General features: G+C 37.9%; 1 protein-coding gene across 1 annotated transcript in view; it reads left to right on the top strand.

Annotated features, from left to right (window-relative positions):
- Positions 1-20,855, top strand: part of ST18 (ST18 C2H2C-type zinc finger transcription factor) — a 95,599-nt gene extending 74,744 nt beyond the window's left edge. Inside the window, exons 12-21 of the mRNA XM_079299847.1 lie at positions 538-653; positions 3,833-3,895; positions 4,694-4,762; positions 9,862-9,924; positions 10,025-10,105; positions 11,140-11,361; positions 13,378-13,466; positions 14,945-15,048; positions 17,500-17,643; positions 18,320-20,855. Coding sequence (XP_079155973.1) covers positions 538-653; positions 3,833-3,895; positions 4,694-4,762; positions 9,862-9,924; positions 10,025-10,105; positions 11,140-11,361; positions 13,378-13,466; positions 14,945-15,048; positions 17,500-17,643; positions 18,320-18,460 — 1,092 coding nt within the window. The 3' untranslated portion in view covers positions 18,461-20,855. The remainder of the gene's footprint in view (positions 1-537; positions 654-3,832; positions 3,896-4,693; positions 4,763-9,861; positions 9,925-10,024; positions 10,106-11,139; positions 11,362-13,377; positions 13,467-14,944; positions 15,049-17,499; positions 17,644-18,319) is intronic.
- Positions 20,856-25,919: the final 5,064 nt, after the last annotated feature.

Genomic DNA, 25,919 nt, shown 5'->3' with positions numbered 1-25,919 from the left:
AGAATCTGCCCTTTCAATAAGATAACAGGACAGTCTATTCCACAGAGCTAAAAAGCTTTGCATTTACATTTGCTTATGTAAATAACACTTTATAAAATTTATGGTTGCAGTTTTGTAAATTATGATGCAATGGTCACCACTTCAATTGTATTAAAAAAGCCAGCAATGTACTTACATAGCAAATAAAAAGAACATAACTGTCAGTCTTGTTTGGCTCTACCAACAATCACCTTTATTTTCTCTGTGTACTTTTCTTTGGCCTTTATCATCATCCTACAAAACAAACACAAATTTATCCTATATATGGCTGAAACGAGCATCTGCTTTCAGAAATATTTGCACATTTTAAAAATCTGCCTGTAAGAACCTGAAACTATGATATACTAAACTTTCTTAATTTCTCTCCATCATTTCTCTTTCACATTTTTTTTCATAATTTACAAGAGGTTCTCTTCTTGCCATGGCAAATTGTTTCTTGAATGTGTGGGAGGAATTCAAGAGAGAAATCTTTTGTTAAATTCTCATCTAATATTTCAGAAAGATCCAGTGAGCTCTCCAGAAAACATGGAGGAAAAGAAGTACCCAGGAGATGTCTCCATACCGAGTCCTAAACCCAAGCTCCATTCAAGGGATCTCAAAAAGGAACTCATCACGTGAGTCACATAAAATGCTGCATTTTCCTTTGGCTATGCTGCTGTTCTGGCTTCTGTTTTGAAGTGGATTTGCAGGAGCTGAGCAGGGAGACTTGCACAATTCACTGCTGGTAGCTAGTTCCACATTGTGGGTATGCAGATGAGGTTTGGAGCTGTAACAAGCCAGAGTGTGCCTGGGGGTCCAGATAGATTAATGACTAAATTTACACTGGGTCCACTCTTTATTCCTCAGATAGATAGGTAACAAGTGGGCAACAGCTCCTTCTACAAAACACACAGCTTCATAACATGCTACAGATTGCCTCTGCTAATGCTTGCATAATTAAATAAGCTTTAATTGAACAATCGTCATTATAGATCCATTGCTTAGAGCTTGTGTAGAAGCAGTCAGGATTTCTCAGACAGAAAACATGCAGAGTTCATAAGGAGACAAAATACAAGATAGAATGGGGTTTTCCAGCCTGTAAGAAACATGTTTGAATCTTTCATCTGCTTCCTTCTAAGCAGAATTAGTTATTCAGCCCCACTGAAAATCCAGTGGCTGTAGAAATTCACACCCTGGGACTACAGGTTAATAGTCTCTTTTCCCAAATACTGAGACACACTTGCTCTGTGTTAAGTTCCATAACTTTACTATCTAGAACTGCAAATAGTCTATTAAATCCGTCTGCATACAACAGCTTGCTTCAGTCTAGAATTGTTCACTAAAATCGTCCCAAACAGATCATAACACAAGTCACCTTTTAAATCTTATCCAGGCTCTTCACAAAATCCCTTTCCGTTCATGTCAATATCAATTTGATATTAACACAGACTTTTCACTGTAATAGTCAAGCAGGACTCAGCAATCATTTATGGCACTTTCCTTTTGTCCCAAACCAGAGCAGGTCTCTCTGAACAAGTGTGGCTCACATCACTTAGTGATGACAGCCCATAACTGCAGGCTCACCCATAAATAAATGAATCACGTCCCTCCAACTTGTGTCCTGCTCTCCAGACTCAGTGGCACTGAAGCAGTTAGAGCTGCCTCTGTCTCTAGAATTTACATTTCCCCGGGGCAAGCTGCTGTGAAGAGCAATTGTTTCTCCTCATGTCATGCAGTCTGCATGTTGTCTACTCACCACATTATATCTGGTCATAGTTCATGACCTAAATTGCTACAGGTCAGGTTGTTTTGCCTTTTCTCCTAAAACAAATGCATACAAAAATCACTGAGAGTTTATTTGCTGAAGACTAATGGCTTTTCTTTAGCAATATTTATTTCTTTGTGATACTGACCTGTTTTGAGATACCTGTAATATACTTTTCTACTCTCCTAAATAATAGGACCAAAGTATTTACTAGGGCAATGATGAGCTTAGAGTGGTTGTACTCTATTATGTTCAAACAATATCTAAAAACAGGAATCTAAGATGTAATTGTGTCAAAAATTAAACAAGGAATAATTTTAATTTATCAGAAGAATCCATAGGAAATATAGGGATCTAACTACATTCCTATGATCCCACTGAGCTCAGATATTTTACAAAAAAATTCAGTACAGTTGGCTCCATCATGAGGAAGCTTTTAAAATGACATAAGCACTTGCAGAGAAAAATTTTCATACATGGTTAGTGCAGTTGGAGTGAACTGCTGTATGAACACCACCGTCCAGCATGTGCTTTCTATTTTTCCATGCTAATTCTGTTGGCCATAACAGCTTCAATCAGGCTGAAATGGGCTGTGAAAATGAGGCTGATGTCTTCCTAAGGCTTTTTTACAGATTTGAAAAACTTCCTAGCATTCTACCAGCTCAGAGAAAATAGCCAGGTGAGCATCTCAGGCACCCCTTGTTCATTAACATGGTGCACTAGATAACAGTTTTTGTGCAGCATCTGCTTGCCCTTTTTATCCATATTCCCAGTGAAAGAGAAACAGTTCTTTATAAGGTAACTCTGCAGGGTTGGTGTTAAAGTTTTTTAAAGTATTTCACAAAGGCATATTATCCCCCTCCATGTACAAGTTGCATTTCTTGGTATCTTTGCCCTTTTACAGAGGACTGCATCCCAGTTTGAAAATTTACTTCAGTGTTACAACTGAAGAAAGACTGAGGAAAAAAAGAAACTGTAACATCTTCTCTAAATGGAGTATGACTCCATCTGTTGGTTTAAATGAGTGTATCTGTTCTGTTAAACATACACAATTGTCTTGGTTCCAGCCAGGACAGGGTTAAATATTGCAGTAACCAGGAGCTGGGTTATTCCATAACCTCACCCAGGGAGATGCTTTCCTCCCAGTCGAGTGAGTTTGGCAAAGAGAATGGCTGGGTAACACCAGTTCTGTTCTGGCAATCATTTGCCTATCTTGTACACTTTCCTGTGGATGTTTTTGCTTTTACCAATCATTCTGTTATCTCATTGCTGTTTCCAGTAAACTGTTCTTATCTCAAAATGTGGCTTTCACCTTTTGTGCCTCCAATTCTACTCTCCAACCTGTCACAGGGGAAGGAGAAAGGGAGGGCGAGGAAGAAGCCTAAGATTTGGAGAGTCTTGGTGGGAACACAAATTTGGGGAGTACCATTCCCACACCACAACAACCACCTTTGTATCACCTCTCAGTTCAGTGAGAGAAGCTTGAGAAAGTTTTGTTCTCTTTCAAAATTTTAGATGTGTGATGACGTGCTTTTTGTACTGCAAACAACCCTAACATCTTTTTCACTTGTATCAGTAAATAGATATTGGATATGTTTCTAAAGAAGGTGCCTTATTTTAGTCAGGAGTGAAAGGAATTATTTTAAATATTACTGTTCTCTGGCCTCCAGTATGTTATACTAGAGGTCAGATCACAAACTTCTGCTCCAACATTTATGAATTACTGTGAAAATGTTGTGCCAATAATAAAACAGTCTTTTTAAGAGCCCACTTTGTAAGCAAATACCTGTGTAAAGGTAACCCTACACAGAAAAAATCTCCCAAGGTTTTGAATTACTTGTGTTGTGGAAATGAGATAAATTCTTTCCCTCTGTGCTTCAAATAATAATTAAAAAATAGAAGTGAATTTTTTCCAGATTTCTGCAGTGTTGTGACAGTGTGTAATGATGAACATTATATCAGGATCATTACATAATTCACTGCAGAGTATGGTGAGCTTTGTGGTGCATTATCTACACTGTAATTTCTCACTCCTTCTCTTTTGCACAGCTGTCCAACCCCAGGATGTGATGGCAGTGGTCATGTAACAGGAAACTATGCCTCACACCGCAGGTAAGAAACAACAGGAAGCCTGAAACAGGAAACAGAGATACTTCTACCTCTGTCAACTTTGAACCTTTTTGTACTAACCATGGATTCAAGAGCAGTTTGCAGAAAATTATCCACAGAGAAATGTGGTTGCTTTTCCTGATTTTGTTACATTTGTGAAGGCTGGACTTAGTAGACTGAGGAAGTTCAGCATCATATGCTTATTACTGTAGCTGCATTTATCAGCTGAGACCTGCAGATTAGTCATTTAGTGAAGTTTGCATTTCCCTGAGTGTACAAGCAGTCTCTATACAGATGCTGTTGCATAAATGAGGTTTCTGCATACCTCTCTATGAATGGCTTTGAAATTCATAATCTGCTATTATAAACATGAGGATATTAAGTATTTTCCTCAAAATAGCCTACTGTCAACATAGACAGTAAATTATTGTTGAAACAATAGTTTCCTGCTTTTCCCTTGGGAGCAGAATGGAAGTGTTTTCTGCCTTCTACCAACCACGTGGACCAGATCCTCTAGATGTCTTCATATAGAAAACATAAAAGATGGATTCTATGTACCACTGTCCTCACATAGCAAAGCTTTAAAGGAGTTAGAAACCTTTGTCCCAAACTAATTTTTTTTTTTTTTTTTTTTAGTGATTTAAGAACCACAGCCTTATGTTGGCTTATGTTGGCCAAGAATAAATATTTGAGGGTATAATTTTGACTAATATAAATCATAGATTGTCTGGACATTGCTGTTTTGGATAACAATAAATGCTTTGGTTTAGTAAAATATTTCACATCAGGTTTTCTTTTCAGTGTTTCTGGGTGCCCATTAGCTGACAAGACATTAAAATCCCTTATGGCTGCTAACTCTCAGGAGCTCAAGTAAGTATTGACAATAACACAAATATTATTGGTTTTTATCTTGGACAAACATGTTCCCTGTGTTATTGAAGTTGCAAATTTGAATTGCTCTGGTATCAAACCTTTGTCTGAAAAGTGTAGTGAAATGGTTTGAAAGCTTTTAAGTGAAATAAAGTTTACTTTTCACCATTTGTCTTTCTTCATTCTTGTACCCCTTCATTTTCATTCATTATTCAGGACCTGGGGGGACAAAAATTGTGAACACTAGGAAGGATGCAGTTTTCTCAGTATTTCTGAATCAGAGAGGAATAGAAAATATCTAATATGCAAGATTGACCTGGCAACTGATCGAGATAGTATTAATTGGAATTATTTAGTTAGAAATAAATCTAGTCAGAATAAATCTAAAAATGAGACCAGAATACCTGCAAATCCTTTTTATTATTCACTACCCTATACGATGAGTTTAATGTCACTAAAGCAGACATCAAGTCATAGGATTTTGTGCTGGCATAATTCTCACCATGAAATGTCAGTTACAAAAGGACTGTGCAGGCTTTGCTATATAGACAGATGTATAGGGACATATGAATATTTCAAAAATCTGTAGTCAAGAGAGGCACTGGCAACCAGTCATCTAGTTATTGAATTGGCTTTGTCAATAAGGATGTGGGGAAAAGGGAAGGATAATTAGAGTTCTTTCATGGCTTTCCCTCTGCAACTTGTAAATTGGATCCCATAATAGATGGCTTGGAAAAACTCATGAATGCATGTAAAAAGGGGAGAACCCTGTGACTGTCCTTTCTGTCCTTTAGGCTCATCCCTAGTCCAGATAGAAGAAATTAAAGTCTGATCATGGTACTGCTTTCGTTTCTAATGATATTAATAGCAGAAGTGACTACATTTAGGCTTGGCACAGTGTTTGACTTCCCCAGATCAAATGTTAGTGGTCTTACTCCCTAGCCTTACAACTTCAGTTATAATTGAAATGCTGAACTGATGGTAGCTATGAAGTTGAATGTACAGGAGATGCAGCAAAATAGCAAAGAAAGACCATTTATACAGGCAGCTGTCCAAAGCAGTTCCCAAAGCCAGTAGGTAAACTGGCACACTGGCACAATGCTTCATTTTTTGATATCTCTGATCCTCAAAGGTATAAAATTTAGGTTTAGTTTATTTTAAAAGAGCAGAATGGTTAGCGAGGAACTGATTTGCAAAAATGCTGACAAATTTGAAGTCATTTGCTGAGTCATATATATTTGTCCCTGCTTTTATTGGCCTGCTGCCATACAAAGACACTCATACAAATATTTTGAATAGTTGCTCCTCATGCATCACCCCCCCCCCACCCCATTCATGTGTGAATAAGAAAATTTGCATACCAATATGGTTATTTTTCCACTAAAGCTTCTAGAGTTTTGGTCATGCCATAAGGAAAGAGGAGCAACAGCATATGACTTAAATGACAAACTGCACACTGTACGCCATGTATAATAAGTGAGTTGTGAAAGACAAAGTCAAAGTTCATGGACATTTCACAGACAGAAATATGTTGCATAACGCAGTTAGCATTTAATTTCAATTAACTAGAAAAAGAGCAAAAATCAAAATCTGTTCACAGACAATTCGCAAAAGGAAAAAAGGCTAAATAAAATTATTTTTTGCAAATGCACCACCTTAATTTAGGTTCCTGCAAACGTAGTTCAGGTGATATTTTTAACAAAACTCTGCTTCTGTCTAAATTAAATCTTATTCCAAAATGCTGCAATCATGCTTGTGCTGGTATATCAGTAGTTAATTTCAGCATTGCTGTGTGAGCAGAGGGCATAAACGCTCACAGAATCAGGCCAGGAAAGTACCCTCATGTAGTTAGGCATGAATATGAAAAAGCTGTGTATTTTTTCCAAATGTTATTCATGTTTAATTTGCCAGAATCAAGATAAGATTTTGGCTTTAATTATGAAACTCTATGCCAGCAAAGATACAAGGCTTCCATGTGATCCACAGTTTGGAAATAAGGAAGATCTGCTCAGAAAGTGGGCCTGTTATTCAGATTCAAGAAAATTTCTTTATGAGGATTCTTGTTGTTCAGAACAATCCGAGATGGTCAATTTAAAACATAATAAGTTTGATGATGACTCAGATTTTAAAGCTAAAAGGAATAATTGTGGCTGATATTCTATTTAATCAAAGAGCTTGCATATCAAACTTTAAATAATTTTAGATGTGTACTTTAGAGGTATTTACTTATAGTTCAGAAACTTTTAGGAATAGGTGGTCAATCCTATCCTAGACTAGTTTTTGCAATGGTTAAATGTTAATTTTTAGGAGACTTTTGAGCAGTTTTTCTACATGGCTTCCGCATAAAACATTGATATTGATTTATATTCCATAGGCAGTATAACAAATTTCAGAAAATGGTTTTCTCAGCTGATCTCTATGGGTTTGCTTAATATCCAGCACCTCTGGTGAGCTTTTGAGGAGAAAAAAAGTACCAGAAGTGCTTCTAAACCTGCAGCTCAGTGTTTAAATTTTACATATAATTGTAGTTCATCTTCCTAAAGATAAAGCAATCCACTTGGAGAGATTGACAAAATAGGAGGTACTCAATTCCCATTTGCAAGAATTTATATATGAATTCACTGAGAAATTTATTTTTGAATAAAGAATGTGGAAGAATTGGAAAAGAACTCGTAACTTACACTCACCTGAATGTTGACATCTCTTAATTTGATGTCCTGAGACCTCTGGCCCTTCGATGTAAATCCTATTTTCTTGGCTCTGTGCAGGAATCCATTACAGAGGATGACTCCCTAAGCTGGGGCACCAGTCCAAACACCACTTAAAAGCTGACAAAATTCCACAGCATTACTGATTGCAAGGCAATAGATTTTTGGTGTCTTTTGTGTCCTTGAATTTCACAATCCAGACACAGATATGACCAAAATTTAGAAAACCGAACTCCATGCTAATGATTTTTTTTACTGCTTATGAGTAGCCCACCTGAAATATCCTTTTACAGTTTCATTAGTACTGATAATATCTCAGCCTCAAATCTTCAGTGACCTCCAGAATAGCTAGACTCCAATCCAGTTGGATATCTGTCTGCTGCCAGAAGTGGTAAATACAGATGGGGTGGTATAAAATTTGGTTCAGTGTCTTTTTTTAAGTATATTCACAACTCCCAGACTTTCAGATCTGAATGTCTCACACAAAGAGCTTTTCTTGAATTAAGGTCCCCCTCCAGTCTATGCAGGGAGCCCTTCCATCTGTGATCATCTGATAAAACAAGTAGCCAAAATTAATTTCCTTAGCTTTTGGCAGGTGTTCTGGATTTACTTGTGAACATTCACACTCTCCAGACATCTGCCCTTGCTGCCTGCTCCACGAGACATTGTGCCCAGTCCTTACCCTTAATAGGTCAATGTTTAGTTCTACTCAGGCATACCCTGCCACTCTGCAAACCCCCACATTTACCTCTGGTGTCAGTGTGAGGCAAGTCATTCTGCCAAAAATATTTTGTTCACTAAGTGTCATCATGAAATGTTTTGACGTTATCTTAAAAAAAAAAAGTCACCCCTTTCTCAGTTTGAAATTATTTTCTCAGTTCTACTTGAATCAATGCATAAATTTGTTCTTGTCCTAAAGAAGTCAGATTTTTGACAAATTAATTGTTCACAGAAAACTAGTTTTAAATATTATGTGAAGAGATGCACCTGCACACTCAGATGTGCTATTACAATTATATTTGTAGGTGTTTTCCATGGCATCCTATGAGTGACTAGATGGAATCACAAATCTCTTTAACTCAGGAAAGATTCAGTAGCAACTGAGACCCTTAAGAGCACATTGAACCCTGCCACTTTCCTTAGTGGTTCAGTACAACACTATTTGGCACAGCTCCTTATGTAATTCTGATACTCTGTAAAAATCATAGCATTTCAAAGTCCCTTAGGGTTGCTTAGTATAAGAACTTTGTGTTGTATAATACAGAAACATAGAGAAAACTGGCATAAGTTCTAAGGCAAATGTTTTTTGGTGCTGCTTTGTTTGCTGAGATATGTTTATATTCTCTGAAAAAGCCTCAAACCAAACCACCCTACAAATATATAACAGCTTTAAATAAAAAAAAAAAAAAAAAAGCAAAACAAAAACAAAACAAAACAAAACAAAAAAAAAACCAGAAAAAACCCAAAAAGCAAGACAACAAAACAAAAAAACAAAACAACATGAAAAATTAAAGAAAAAATAAAACCTCTGTACTTCTGAGATGGCAGGTGTTACCAGTGAGGTCCTGCCCCAAACCCCACAGAAGTCAGTGGAAAGACCTACTGACCCAAGCTGGCTTTTGGGGCACAGCAAGCAAAAAGCCCACCCTGCCAGATTGCTGGCAAAAGCACAGTAACAGGCAGGTGGTTTTTATATTGTATGGATGTTTCAGTATTAAACATTCATACTTTAAAAGGCTTGTTTGTCACACATAAACAGAGAAACCCCTTAACTATGAGAAATAAGCATAATCCAATTGCTCAGCTGAAAACCCAACTGAATCTCAAGCTAGAAAGAGATTTTCCTCTGGTATGCTTACAGTGCTAGAATACACAAATTATTAAATTCCAATTCTGGCTATCATCTACTGATGCCCAAAAGTAAAACTGCTGCTCTGCTTTCATTTCCCCTTCTGTAAATACTGGCAAAGTGTTTATTTATATCTCTACCTGAAAACATCATACCAATAACAAACAAACACGTAATAGCAAATTTACAGATAGATCTATATCAAGCTGCTTTTTTTTCTTCTCTTTGTAATGTTGATTCTGTACAAGGAAAAATGTTTGATGCAAACATTGATATAAACTAAATCTGCACACAATATACAATATATATCACATTCCCTATTAAAACTCTGCTATTAAAAAAATTAAATCCCTCCCCAATAATGTCTGTCCCCAATGTCTGCTTATTTAAGAAAAAGACAAAAACCAGTGAGAGGTAGGTTTAGTTATTTGACAAAAGCTCTTCTGTTCTTTCTTCTACTCTAGACAAAATATAGATTGTACACATTATTTGCTCTGTATCTTTGTGATTGTATTTTGTAAGCTTCCTCTGCTGTTCCATAGGTGCCCAACACCTGGCTGTGATGGTTCTGGCCACGTCACAGGGAACTATGCATCCCACAGAAGGTAACAACCATCCCATCCCATCCCATGGGGCTGCAGTGCTCAGGGCTCCTGGTTGGCAGCAGCACAAAGAGGTGGCTCTTATTCTGTGTGCTTCTTTCAGCTTGTCTGGCTGTCCTCGTGCCAGGAAAGGGGGTATCAAAGTCACACCTACAAAGGAAGAAAAAGAAGACCCTGAACTTAAGTGAGTACAGAAACAGGGGTCCACCACCAGTGGAGGGGGGAAATGGCCTGTAAGAGCTCAGGGCTTGAGGAATCATAGGGAGATGCTCCAGTTAATCTCAACCATGTGCGAATAGTGCCCAGAGCTGGAAGCAAACCAAATGTTTCTGCTTCCAGTTGAGTTGGTGGAGTCCATCACCTAGGAGACTGAACAGTGAGGAAGGATTGCTGTATCTGCTTGCATTGCTCCAGTTATCTTAAAGAGTGCTATGTAACTGCCAATTGGTTGAAAAAATTGGCAAAATGAAGGAAATTTGTTACTGACTGAGGTGAAACATGTCAGCTAATTAAATCAGAGTGACACGTTCAGAATATGTTCCAGAGAACTTAAATATCTGTAAGTCTCATGTCTTTATCTGTGAATGAAAATTTCACTTAAAGTGAAAACTGGAAACTCAATAGATATTCACTACATTCCTGGCTTAAATGTACATTTAATTAAAATTTGTAACTGATAACTGCCAGAATATAAAAGTGAAGACTTAGTTGTGTGGAATGTTGTCTTAATACCTGCTAGTGACATGCAAAACTGTATAACACTAACAGAGCAGCACAAAAAATTCCCTATCCTTTCTTTGCAAGTATTTGCATGGATTTCCATGCAAGTTTTCCAGTTACAGGAACCCACCCCCTGCTTCATACCAGAAACCAAGATAGAAAGGAGACAATGTTGACTTCCATACACTTGAAGAAGTGTGATTTATTGCCCGTGATAGAATTTCAATTTTCCTTTCTGGTAATATACTGTCTAAATTAACGTCTTATTTTCTTAGTCCCTATAACTGTGTTTTAAATTGCCTTATTTTAAGATCAGCTGAACCCCTATAACTCAGCTTGACAAGATTTAGATGCTCTGGTACAGTGTGCCACCAGGGACCAAGCCTTACCCCATTAAAGCAAAGTGGCAAAGGCAGCCAGGAGGATTTTTGGAATTTTTGTGACTCTTTGCCTGCTCTCTCCAGAGAAAATGAGGTTTCCTTTGCTGTGTTTCTGTAGATGTCCAGTGATAGGCTGTGATGGCCAAGGTCACATATCAGGTAAATACACTTCTCATCGCACTGCTTCTGGCTGTCCTTTGGCTGCCAAGAGACAGAAGGAGAGTCCTGTCAATGGGTCTTCACTATCCTGGAAACTGAACAAACAGGAGCTGCCACACTGTCCTTTGCCAGGCTGCAACGGGCTGGGTCATGTTAATAATGTTTTTGTCACCCACAGAAGGTATAACTTTGTGTTTTCTCTTTTCATTTTTCCTTAACATTCCACTTTGAATTGGAAACATGTGAGTTTAGAATAAATTGTGCTAAAGTCTTTTGAGTAATAACATTGCAGCTAAAGTAATATAAAACAGAATTGAGAGACTTAAGCTTTTATGTCTTTTTCTATGTTCCCATTGAAGCATGACATTCCAAGGTGTTCAGATTAGCACAGTACCTATGAATTTTAAAATTAAATAGATTCCTTTCCTAGGAAAATATGGAGTTGTATCTGAATATCCTCAAAAGAAAAGAGAAATATAATTGAAATGTCATCAGAAAGTTTTAGCCAAGAGTCATTAATCTCATCTTTCTACCACTGGAAAAATTATACTCAAAAATGTTGCATTTAAACGGTCAAGTTAAACAAAGAAAAACATTAAGCATGCAGCACTCATTTGGATTAAAGAACTCTGGAGTTAAAACAATCTTACAAAGAAAATTATCATTACAGAGAAGGAGTTACACATATAACTAACAACAATGAACACCATCTATCACTGTGAAAAACACCATTGACCATATTGAATCAAGAATAATTAGAGTCTGATTGACAAGTTTGGTTTTCTGTCTTTAACAGTAATTAAATCTACATTCTCTATCTCTTTTGCTTTCCTCCTAACACTTTGAGCCAACTTCTCCAAAACAAGAAATGCCCAAGGTCATTTGAATAAATTCAACAAGAGTCCAGTGTTGTCCTAATTTTATTACCTACATTCCACCTTAAAGTCTTTTCATCAGGACACTACTGTAAATTGTGGCTAATTAAGCAAGTAGCAAAAACTGTATGTTAGCTGGTAGCAATTCGTAGTACAGATGATTCCTGTCCTTCATAAGACTTTGTCACCCTCAGGACCATGTTAATTAAAATGACATAGCAAATATAACTCTGATATCCTTTCTTAGGACTTTTGAAGTTGCTAACAGGTAACTCATAGCTGTCAAACAATCTCCCAGTTATCTATCTGCTCTGGACAGAGATAATAAGCAGAAATTTAGAACCTGTATAGCTTTTAGCCAAGATAATGAAAGCTTAGGTTTTGCTGATTTGGTTTGTTTTTTGTTATTTTTTTTTTCAGGGTGTTTTTTCTATGTGTAAAATGCAATTTCTGTTAGGATTCTCTTTTTCTTTTTTTCTTTTTTTTTAATTAATTTTTACACACACACACACATGCACAAACAGACACAGAGCAACCATTTTCCTGTGCAATAAAATTTTCCCTCACTCCTTACTCAGCTACACCTAAAAAATCCTTCTGCCAGTTCTTCAGCATATGGGTATTTCTTCTTTGTTATTTATAAAGGTTGTATTAAGACAGTGCAATTCCTCTCAGCCCTTTAGTGGGCTATAAAAATTGCCTCAGATAATTACCAGCTGATGAAATTGTAAGCTTTGAAATAGCAAAATGTAATTTAATGTGAACAGTGGTTAAAAAGCAAACTGACTATATAATAGGACCATTCAAAAAAGCTATTACAGCCTATAGGGTATATGCAGAGTTATTATTGTATTGATCATTATTATGTATCAACAAAGTGATACAATAATTGTGCACTGTGGACATCATCCCATTAACTAATTTTTTTTAGGATAGTAAACTTGCCATTTTAAAGGACCATACTCTATTCCCCTTTGGAGCACAATCCCTTGATAAAAACAGTTTATAAGTGTTTGAACTTTAGGAATTCTGTAAATGTATCTTCATATAGTTTAACAGTAGCTGCTACTGCAATTTTTGTTATTTTTGAAATATGCTTAAGAGTTGTTTACTCACAGATTGAGATTTCTGTGCCAGTTTTGAAGCTGGAATATACAGCTAAATGACTCTATGTGTTATGTCATTCCCCGGAGCCAGGCTATAATGGAGATACTGATGTGACCTTAGGTACAGAGGTCTGTCCAAGTGCATGATAATATTGCCTGAAAGGATTATTGCCATTTTCAAGTGGGTGCTAATGTTTTTTTTCCTATCTGTTTCAGCCTGTCTGGTTGTCCTCTGAATGCACAAACCATAAAAAAGGGCAAAATTTCGGAAGAATTAATGACTATCAAGCTTAAAGCAAGTGGCGGTAAGGAGATCTGTAAAAAATGATGACATTTATTTAGATAGAAGGGCCCTGACTCCCATTTATACTTGTGCCCTTTTACGCCATTCTGGCATTAATTCTCACTACTTTCAGTTGTCTCTAGCAATAAAAAATCTTGACTAACAAAAATGTTTGCATGAGAGATTATAAAATTATTCTCATTTACATCTTGATAACATTAAGGATATGCTCTTGTCACAGAGCATGAGTTTTTATTAGGGTATACTTTCAATATTGTTTTTATTAATAAACAATTAGTTACAGACCAGGAGGACTTAGCTGCCTGATGAATAAGGCAAGAAGGGAGAAATATTGTGGGCAGAAATGGACTCATCTCTCTAACTTCATTCCTACAGAGTTTATATCTATGTAGTGCTTGTGCAATTTAGCTAACCTAAGTGTAAAGCAATAATTGCCAAAGAGTTGCAGGGGGAAATGTGTAGGAGTCTCCCTTCTTATACAATGTGCTTTAGCAAGTTGGGCATTGAGCCAGGATTCAGAAAATTTAGTCTTTAGCCTCCAACTGCTGAGGAAAATGATTGCAGTACTGCTTGAAGATTTCCCAAACTGGCTCCCCAGTAGACTCAGTTCTAGGCTTTAAAGCTGTAACAACAGTGGCACAAATCTCCAGGAAGGGTTGGGCTCAGAGTGATCCTAAGCAGAAACAGGCACATGTATTGCCAGCAGCTGCTACAGCTCAGTATTTTTCAGGACAAGGTTTTAATTAAAGAACTGAAGCTTTTTTTTACTTGTAGTCTAACTTGTTGGGATGAAAAAGACAGGCTTCATTTTTCTTGTTTTTCTCCTGTAATACTTGCTAGTTATCTGTAAATTTCACCGTTATTTAGATTTCACTATTTATCAGATATAACTAAGGTTGTGATACTGAAGTTATTCTTGCAAGATCAGAAACATGAATGAGAAATTATAATACTAGTGAAGATGTTGCCCTGATGTGTTTTCTGCAAAGGAAAGGTTGCTTTTGAATTCATTTTAAAACAAACCAACCAAACAAAACCACCGAAACAAAAACAAACAAAACTCATAAAACCCCCAAACAAACAAACAAAACAAAGCAAAGACAAAACAAAACAAAAAAAACCCACACCCAAGCACCATAAATATTTCCTCATGTTTTATGATAAACTTTCCTCTTCCTGGGCAATTTTTCCTTTCTGTACCCTCCAGCTTGTAATTGCACGATGCAATGAAAAAAAAAAAGAAATTATGAAAAAATGAGGACTAAGATAGCTCCATCTGTTTCAGTTCATATAGATGCTTAACAGGTAGGAATGAATTTTGACAGCAAAATCAAACAAAAACACAATTTAAGGATCAATCTATTTGTTGAAAAGCTTATTTTCCTATGGTTAAGTAACAGGTAATGCAGCTTGTTACTCATATGTCCACTTACATGTGGACACTTTGAATCTGATATTGTTATTTTCAACTATTTACAGGTATTGAGAGTGATGAAGAAATAAGACATTTGGATGAGGAAATAAAAGAACTGAATGAATCCAATCTTAAAATTGAAGCTGACATGATGAAACTTCAAACTCAGGTATGCCATAAATGCGAATACTTTTCTAATGCTATGTTTAAGCATGATAAATAAATTGAATGCTATATAAATGCTATGTTTAAAAATAGCTACTCTCCTCTGCACTTGTTTTTCCAGCCTCATGGATTTTTTTTGTTTTCTGTAAATAACTAGCAGGTATTGTCTTAAAGATCTGGTGAATGACAAATTCAGGGCAGTTTGTAACTAATCTTAGCAAGCAGAAATAAAACATACTTACCAAACAAAACATCAATTTTCCTTTATTGACTGAATATTTGCTTACCAAACCATGGAGGTCCTATGACTTGAACTTTTAGGGATGATAATTCCTGTTACAAATCCAGTCCAACTCTTAATGAGAGCTGAATTTAATGAGTTCTTATGTGTACCTAAGAAAATTTTCAAATAGTTTAGTTCATACACTGTCAGTTATTCAAATAGTTTGAATTTTGCCTCCAGGCAACAGCTGGTAAAGAATATATACCTTTTGCTAATTTGTGTAGCAGAGGGTTTTGATGGCAGTGGTGGAGAAGAGTCATTCTCTTTCATTATTTTGTGTACTGGAGAGATTGTCTTTAATATGCTGGTAGTGGTTCTGTGCAGTGAGCTGTATAGGTTCATCCCTTCAGATTCACATATGCACCTGGAAGTTAAGCTGGGCAGACTGGGTAAAAACATGAGCAGAAGCTTCAGAATTTTCAGAATAAGAGTGAAATTAAATGAAATCTGTGAACTGAATATGAATCTAAACTGATCTAAACCAAACTGAGTGTAACCATACTCCCCTGTATTTGCACCACATTGGAATGAGCAGTGTTGACTCCTGCTGTTTTTGCAATAACCACTGTGTGTTGTGATCTAAACAAGGTAGGAGCCTGTGCCACCTGTGCTGGGTCTAAACAATCTGGCTTCACAACACAGCAGTTGTGGGGATACCCAGACCAAACTGCATGGCAGAGGGGCTGTGCTCACTGTCTCAGGACACTTGCTTCTCCCTGCTGATGACTCTGCTACTTGCATGGAGATTGCCCAGTTTATGCAGTCAGATTTGTCCTGCCTGGGCTTTCTCCCTGGGGAAGGCAGTTTGACCAACAAAGCCTGAACTCAACTACAGCAGAAGCCACAAATCTCCTACCTCCTGCCACCCAGCCAGGTGTTAGGCTGCTATGAACACTCTCCAGAGGAGGGGTTGTAGTGGATGACAGGCACACACAAAGGGGTTTCTCACACTGGGGAGCTTTGCTGTGTGACTGTGTGTGAGCAAAGGAAGCACAACAGCCACAAGCAGGAGGCAATTCAGTAGTGCAAAGAGGTGGATGCTCATAAGGATGGATAGGATAGGATAGGATAGGATAGGATAGGATAGGATAGGATAGGATAGGATAGGATAGGATAGGATAGGATAGGATAGGATAGGATAGGATAGGATAGGATAGGATAGGATAGGATAGGATAGGATAGGATAGGATAGGATAGGATAGGATAGGATAGGATAGGATAGGATAGGATAGGATAGGATAGGATAGGATAGGATAGGATAGGATAGGATAGGATAGGATAGGATAGGCATGACAATATGACTGCACCAGTCAGTGCCTTGTGGAGCTGTGACAGGGAACTAGGATGGCAGCCCTTTGTTCTGCCCTGCCAAGCTGTCTGCTCCTGGGACAAGGAGCAGGGCAGGAAGGAACCAGACCTTGCCACTGCTGTTTTTTTGGTTTTTTTGGTTTTTTTTTTTTTATTTTTTAAGCACTGCTTTTGACATCTCAGCTTTCAGACCTGAGTATATCCCAGAACTCTCACTTTAAAAAGATACCAGTTTTCTAATTTGGCTGCTTTTTCCTGCTCTTTCCAAAATCCTCCTTACCATTCTGTTGGTCAGAGATCATCTTTGTGATACACACTCAGCCTCTCAGTTTCCTTTCCACTCTGTATTTTTCTTATTGCTCCCAGCACCAGGCCTGTTGCTAATCCCAGCCAGCCCAGACCTCACCCAGGAGCAGGGCAGGAAAGAGGCACAGCATCTAATACCCATGTCCTTGCTATTGTGCTCGAGCAGCAGGGATGCTGTAAGAGCAGGACAGCAATGTAAACATCAACCTCCTTTCTCCTTCCCTCCACCAGCCCCGTGGCCACACTCTCCATCCCAGCTCCACACTGACCTTCCAAGCTCAATTCCCTCCTCCCACTCTGGGGCACTCTCCAGTGCCTTGCTGCCAGGTTTCTCCATGAACCAGCAGCCAAGTCTGTCATTTCAGAGGAAATACCTCCTCCTCTTTGCTCTGAATGTTCTGTGGAGAAGCTATGTCTCTCTTAAAAACCACATAGCTGAGTTTCAGATTCATCATGGCCTCTCTTGTAACCGTCCAGCTGATATTTTGGGTTGAAACTGCAGTAACAATGCTGCCAAGGGTTTGTCTGTCTGTGTTTGTTCCTGCCTGTCTCTTTTAGATCACATCTATGGAGAGCAATTTGAAAACAATAGAAGAAGAGAACAAACTCATAGAGCAGAACAACGAGAGCCTGTTGAAGGAGTTAGCTGGCTTAAGCCAAGCCCTCATCTCCAGTCTTGCTGACATTCAGCTCCCACAGATGGTAAGACCCCAGCCATAACACCTTCTTTTGACACTGTCTTGCCTGCACTTGAAGAAGATGAGCAAGCACAGGAGCACTGGAGGTGCATTAGCAGAGAGCATTTTTAGGCTGATTTGCTTTGCAGAGATGCAGGATCATGAAGAGTGTGAGTAGGTGCAGTTGCTTTCAGGAACGAGCCAGCCCTGGTATCTCTGCCCTGTACACACTGTGCAAAGCAGGCTTTTCCCTCAAACCTCCCTGCACAAAGGGTGAAAACATCACTCTGGTGAGAATCCTTATTTACTCAGCTCCCAGATAATCTATAACCTGTTTCATGCAGATTATTTTACTGGAGACAACCAAGTTCTATCTTCTCAAAAATTTCACATCTTTCTCTCAAACACAGTCAAAGCCACAGAGGTACTCGTGTTTCCAGTCCCCTTTCCAAATGTCAAGAGTGCCACTGGAAGATTAAGAAAGGACAGTTAAGGGGAATATCAGACACAGTCCCAGAGAAAAATTGGCCACCAAAAATAAAAATCCCTAACACACCATAAAACATTAACAAAACATAGATGTTTATGACTTCTCCCCAGTTGCCATATCGCTCCTTTGCCATGTTTTGGGGTTGGGTGTTTGGATTTTTTCAGCCTTAATTTTACCTCCTACAATTATAATCTGTTTTGTCTCCATTTAGGGGCCAATCAGTGAGCAGAATTTCGAAGCATATGTAAATACACTCACAGACATGTACAGCAATCTGGAACGGGACTATTCCCCCGAATGCAAAGCTCTGCTGGAAAGTATCAAACAGGCAGTGAAGGGCATCCATGTGTAGGATGTGAAAGCTGCTGGGCAACAGAAATTACTTAACAGCAGTAAACTCCAGATGGATCTGTTAGGAGTTCATGTACTGCTAAGGGGTGTAGGTTGCCATGCTGCATTTACAATTGCAACATTGCACTAATTTTTTCCCAGCTGACATAAAAAAAAAAGAATAAAACCACAACAGACTATTTGTATTAACAGCAATGCACTCTGTTAGTATATTGTATTTATTTCAGTACAATTTCTTTTTTTTTCTTCTTTTGCACTCAGTTTTTGTAAAGTGAATGTAAAAAGTGTGTGCGACTATTTTTTATATTTTTTATTTATTTCTAATCAAAGAGTTGGTTTTTTTATCTTTTAACAGCATTTTTGCGGCCTGCCATATTTTTACAAATGTGTTTATTAATTTATTTTCCAATGGGATTTTAAATAGACTGAAAGCTATACTGTAAATTAAATAACTTGCTGGGTTTGTACAGGAAGAAAAAAAAACTATGAAAGTAACAAATGACTGAACCGTGGTTCTAGTTTTATTTTCCTCACATCCTGCTTTTTTATAATGGCTTTGTATCAGAAATGGGTTTGCAGTAACATGAGATGTGAAGATGCATGGAATGAGAAGATAAATGGTGCCCACTAGTGGGGAACTCGGGCTCTTAAAAGCACAGTATGCTGGAAAACAGTGTGTTAAAGAATATGTTAGCAATAATGAAATATAGCAATCAGCAAAGCACTTGACTTGGCTGCGTGATTTAGCCTATGAGAATGATTATTTAAAATGTTTCAAGAGAACTTCAGATTTATTTTACCACTGCAGTTTTTGTTCAGAGTTAGCTCACGGAGGGAAATGACAATTATCTCTAAACAAGAAGGGTAATTAGGTAGGTACTGGTACTTTTTTAGTATGAGACGCTGAGGTTTTAAGCAAGTGACCAGTATTGCAATGGATTTGGATTTAAAAAAAACGCAAACACATCCCAAGCTAAAGGCTTTGTACATAGTGAGTCGAACACATCTCCCCTGAAATGGCATTTGAATGGTTTGAAGGTAATGGCAGCTGAGAAGGCAGCGGCCTGGAGGGCACCAGCAAACACCCCTCTGGCACCACGGTGGCCGCTGGTCCCTTGAACGGCCAGTAGCAACACCGTGACTGGTTTCTCCCATCCTTCTTCACTAAGACTAGGCTGATACTGAATTTGCCACCAGCCTTCTGGTAGGGTCCCAAGTGCTACAGAGCAGACAGGCAGGTGGAGGTGTGGACAGACGAGCACTTGCGCCTCGGTATCCGGTCAGCCTGGGTGTGGAACTTCTGAATCCGTCAGAAAGCAGCGGTTGCTATAACAGAGGCAATGTCTATTTCAGGGATTGTAAGTAATTAAGCATTGTTTCAGAAGTTTTTTTTTATATTTATTTTTTTTAAGAAAAAGGTATAAACAACCAGCTAAACTGCCTTTTTTGTATGCACACACACCTCATGTGCATATGTGCCTCAGTGTAAATGTATACATGGATCTAGCGTGTGTTTAATTTTTCCGTGCTATAATGAAAGTGTTTATTTTTATTAGCCGCATTTATATTTAGATTGAATATGATGGCATTCACAGGCTTGACATATACAATTATATTATTACTGTTCCTGCACAAAAGTACTATTCAGAAGTGATTCAACTCTCATGCACTGTGGTCACTGTTCTGCATTAGGTGGGGCTTGCTTTTTGTTGGGGAGTTAATTCAACTCTCCAATGTTAGTTTAGACAGGGGAAAATGTGTGTTCTTAGGAGCTGTGTTTATTTTAAAATTGATTTTTCAAAAGCTACCATATGTGCTGTCTAATATAAATAGGAGAACACCAAACAAAAATTTGCTATTATTGTTCTTGCTAAAAACACAAAAAAACAAACATTTGTTATACTTGTTAAATGCATACAAAATGAGTTCACTCATTACAGAGATTAAAATTTAATTTACTAAATATTTTAACAAATTTGTTATATATTTTATTTAAGTAAAAAAAATCTCTTACTGAGCTATGTATTTATTATTATGATTTACTATGGCTTCAGGTTAATTTATCTGTGTTTGGTTGTTTGCTCAGGATGTTCTGTGAAGTATGTTTGTATTTATTTGCCTCCCTTGTACTTGATGTGTTTTGTAATGTGCACTGTTTTTTTCTTTTCTGTTTTTCTTTTTTCTTTTTTTTTTTTTTTGTGTTTAAATGCATTGATGAGCTATATTGTAAATTAGACCTTTTGTAAAGAGCAATGATGTATGCATTTTTTAATTTGGAGTAGTTTGTATACTGTTTCTTCATACAATTAATATTTCTTACATCAAAACGACAAAATTGTGTTCTGTGCTGTACATTTGGTGTATGGTAGGAAATAAAATTGATAATGAAATATTGCAGCAAGTTTGTTGGGCTTCTTAGTCTCTAAATGCCTACTTATATTACACTTTCTTAACTGCACCTGGCACTATATGATGTGTCAAATGTTTCACTTGCTTTGTGTACAAAATGTGTCATCCTCATAAGTAAATTTCTGATATAAATATTTCAATTAGTGCTTTACTTTGTCAATTCGAAATAAGGAGAAGAAAAATAGAACCACTTAAGAGGTCCTTTTCACTTCAGAAGGGAAAAAAAATTCAAGATGATAATCACTGCATTATTTAATGAATTCTTTTCTTGGCAGTTGTAGACTTCATTTATACTGATAAAGTACAGGATTTGTGCTGACCTTTAACAGCTGCTAAATGATGTTTAAACATAAAAGCCATTGTAAAGTTTCCAGCAATTCGGAACCGCCCACTGTTCCAGTGCTATTTTCTGCTGAGAATTGCAGTGCTTAGACATTGCAGAAATAAAAATCTGCTGGCTTTAGAAAGACAATATTTCCCTCTAATGGACTTTCTTTTTTCACTGCTCGTTGTAGCGAAAACAGGCCAGTTCTATTTAGGATGTGTGCTAATGGCTTCAGGAGCATTTCTTGTCTCAGATTCCAACTTTCCACAGATAGAGAATAATTTTCATTTGGAAAATAAGTCAAATTTAAATGCCATAAAGCAGCTGATAATTATTTATTTGAATAGACATATTTAGATAAACCAAAATGGACAGACACATTAAAAAATTGCATGTCCTGCATTTAGCTAGAAGAGAATTAAAAAATTTGAATCCAGGATGCTCACAAATCTAGCCAGGTTTGAAGCTGTAGAGTCAGCAAAGGGCTGGAATGAAGACAGAAGCTGTCCTGGGAAGCTGTGCTCTAGTGGAATTCAGTTTTCTTTGTTCTAGGACACTTATCCAAGGGCACCATGAACTGGTTCTTTTATTAAGTCAATTATTAGTTATTTATACAATATGACAATGAACATAAAATAAGATTTTAAGGGTTCTAAAAATTTACTATTAAACTTCTGCTGTGGATCTTCATATCATGAGGCACTAGTGGAACAGTCTTTCCTCACACATCACAGACAAAGCAGAAAGCAGGTCTGTCTTAGCAATGTGCCTTAATGCTCAACAGATAAGGACTGAGGCAAACATTTTCATTTTTCCTGGCTGCCTAAATTGAAATCACAAATTTAGAAAGCCTTATTTCAGACAGAAAACTCTTATCACATAATTTATAATTATATTATATTATACAAATATACTAAATATGATTATCTGCTGTTTATAAGATTGGGGAAAGGCAGTGGTATCAGGATGTTGGGTTCTACACACACCTAAGAAAACTGTGCTCTAATCTCAAATATTTCCAGTAACCTGAGACAAGGATTGTGAGCAGAAAAACCCTTTTCCCCGTGGTTTTGGATAGAAATATGATATCCACAATTAAGTGACTATCTAAAGACTATTTATATTCATCTTTAAATAACTTGCCCTAATAATGATTTGGTGTTGAAATTATGGCCTTTTTCCATTAAAAAAGAAATAATAAACACAAACATTATAAAGTCACTCCAAGACAGCTATATTCATTATTAAACTGATATAAACTGGGGGGTGGGGGATATCCCATAACAATGGCATTGTGCTTGAATAACCTTTCAAACCATTTCCATCTTCTGAAGTTCCCATTTTTAACAACTGTTCTGTAACCATGCCTGTAGAAGGGGGAAAGTACATAATTCAGTAAAAATACACAAATCCCAAATTGTAATTAGTTTGAAAGGAATTGAAGCTTTCAATACGAAAGAGAAGGAAGGGGAGCAAGAACAGTCAACATCTGCTGTCCTGACAGCTCAGGAAGCCCATCCTCTCTCTAAACTAAGCATGATGAAGAGTTTTGAGCTCATGATGTAGAAAATAAACTCTGTAGAAAATAGAATTTTATCTCTATTTATTAAATAAGCATCTTGTCTCTCTTGCTGACTTATTGTATATATCTAACATGTCATGGCTTTTCTGCTCAATGCCCCTTCATCCTTCTTACACTGTACTCTTAATAAATCACAGGATTTCTTGATGGGAATTTGTTATCATGCAGTGACACAGAGTTATGACACAAGTCCTCTTCTTGGTTTTCTCCTGTGTTTATTCAGCACAGTACATTCTACCTGTCCTGTAAATTCTGCTATGCCTGAACTTTTTTTATGATTTATGTAGCTGTATAACTTGGATGCTGCCGGGAGATCTGTATTAGAAAAAGTCCTTTGTTCAACTTGCTCAGGATACTGTGGGATGATAGAGCTGCATTTAGCTTTTGTGCAATGTAGGACAGTGACCTACTTACAGCACCTTTCAATATCTCATTCTGGCTTGGTTTTCTTCTTTCTCTTTTGCTCTAGTAAGTCTTAGACAGCCAAGCTTACACATAATTGCATCAGGGATTAGTCTGATTTCCTGTCTGACTTCATGGTACAAATTGCTTCAACTGCATTTCATTCTTAACAAATGTTCCCAGGAACATTGTCTAAGTAAATCTCAGGACTTTTCAGTTATGTGATAGCAATTACTGTTTAGGTTGCTGCTGTCTGCTCCTGAAACTGTTACTGCACAAGATTTTTTCCAACCAGCTTTTGGTGCCCAGCTTCACATCCCTTGGAGGAACCTAATTTTTAGAAGCTAAATGCACAACAGTTTTTGCCAAACAAAGCATTTTTCAAATTCCTTTCTCTGGCCAATCCAGATCTACTAAGTTTTCCTATTATTTCATAGAATTGTTATATATTTATATCTATATCTATATCTATATCTATATCTATATCTATATCTATATCTATCATCTTATCATCTTATCATCTATATCTATATCTATATCTATCTATCTATCTATCTATCTATCTATGCCTCAAATATATATATATATCCTATTAAAACTTGTTTGCACAAACAGTACATCATAAAATTCCAGGTGGGTACTTGTATCCATCCCAACTATTGAAGAAAACATCACTCTAGTTTCCCCAAGCCTGGTTCTATAGCTTACCAAACTCCTCATGTACTGGTTTGTGCACATTTCTTTTGTTTAATTATTTTAATTTTTTTCTTTTTTTCTTTTTTTGAGAGAAAAAAAAAAATTAATATAATTTTTTCCTTAAATGACAATACTGTCTGTCCAAACATTTCCTTGAAGCTGGAACTAGGATTGAAGCTATCTGGCTAGCAATATTCCCTAATTACAGTAACATGTAGCATCTGACATGCACCCTCTGCTTACTTGTAAAACAATAAACAAAATTCGAATTAGGACCCACGTTCTATCCTAATTTCAAAATTATTGGGATTAAATTGATCTGATCCTTTAGGTGCAGGATGAGTTTAGTTCCTTTGGGAGGCAAGTGCCTAGAACCGGGAGTTGGTTTCTTTAATTCTGATACATGGTCAAAAAGATCTTAGTGAAGGAATGAAGGTTGTAAAAGGCTCATAAAAACTTACCAGGAGAATGGGTGTAAATTGAATTCCTGCAGTGGAAGTGCAGTGCCTCCTCCACAGACTGAAGAGCTGAGCTCTTTGCACAGACACACGTGGCAGAGGTACCACACACAAAGCACTAGTGCTGAAGGCTGTGAAGGGATATCTCATGTTTTCCAGCTGGCAGGAGACAAAATGGACCCACAGAAACCCCAGACTGAGGCCCAACTCAGGCTTCTAGGTTACCCTGAGCAAGACACGTGAAGCTCTGTTTCCACATCTGGAAAAAGAAAATTACACCAAAGTGCATTGAGAATGAGCAACACCAGTCTTACACATGGGCATGAGGTACAGATGTGCATACAGTGAGGGAGAAAGAGCCACAGCAAATGTGTAAGGCATATAACATGCCCCCCCCCTTTTTTTTTTTCTTTTTTCTAAGACATTATCACAGTCTTCATTTTATTGCCTTGATTCTTATATGGTTTCCCCTGAAGATATCTTCCAGTTAGTGCTGCCAGCCAGCCTCAAACTAAATTTTCAAAATGCAGAAGCTAAATTTCAAAACAACAGAAGCAAAGGCTATAAAAGCAGAAGTATTTTTATTGAGATAATGGAGCTCCTACAGATTCTGTGAAAAATCAGCTGATTGTTATGAGAGCAAAAATTATGATTCATGAGAAGAGGGAAGAGGAGGGAGGTTCAGCTGTTAGAGCTTCTGTTTGGCAAGGGCCAGCTCCAGATCAGCATGACGTGTAACTCAGAGTAGCAGCAAGAGTTAGTGTAAGGCTGGCCAGAGAACTGTGCTTGAGTGCTTGGTGCAACCTCAAAGGATGTAAACAGCAAAAGTCTTATGTGTGAGTGTAATTTGAGCAAGAATGAAGGTAGACAAGCAGTAACTATAACCCTGACACCTACAGGGTTGGAGCACAGGGCAGAAAGCCACAGTAGTCCCTTGGGTGCCAAACTATATCAGCTCCACCCAGCTGAACAGGCCTGTTTTCCAAATGTGGGTCTTCACCCATTTTGTCACAGTAAATATCCTCTCCAGCTTTCTCTCTCTGCTCAGGAGTACTGTTACTAACCCTCCTACCTGGGGAAGCACATGCTCTGGGCCCTGGCCCGCCCTGGCATGGGTTTTATCTGGAAGAATGAAGGCATTACCCAGCATCAGCAGGGCAGGCTAAGCCTTGCTGGGGAGACCCCAAAGGTGCAAAACTCCGATGGCCAGCACTGCCTTTGCAGGCTGAGGTTTGGTGGGGGGGTGGTGGTTTGGAGGAACCGAGGTGCTGTGTGAGTGCCTCTTCTCCTCTACCTGTGCACCCTCCCACGTACAGCCAGCCCCAGCCAGGCAGTGAACACCCAGCTGCATTTCCTCGCTTTCCCCCTCCATACCCAGGCCACGCTGGAGGCAATCCTTGCTGGGTTTTTTTCTTGCAAGAGGCTTAAATCTCCTCTCCCCATCTTGGGAGCATGGCGTGACTGCAGCCTTGGCTGGCTGGCCCGGCTGCCAGGGCTCATGATGCCCTTTTTATTGCCAGATTAGGGGACATTGTCGTGATGCGCATGAAGCCTCCCAGATAAGGCGCTGTGCAAGTTCCAGCAGGTT

Source organism: Erithacus rubecula (genome assembly GCF_903797595.1).
Source record: "Erithacus rubecula genome assembly, chromosome: 3".
Classification (NCBI taxonomy): Eukaryota; Metazoa; Chordata; class Aves; order Passeriformes; family Muscicapidae; genus Erithacus; species Erithacus rubecula.
Note: the sequence above shows the minus strand (reverse complement) of the source record. Positions and strands in the feature narration are given on the sequence as shown.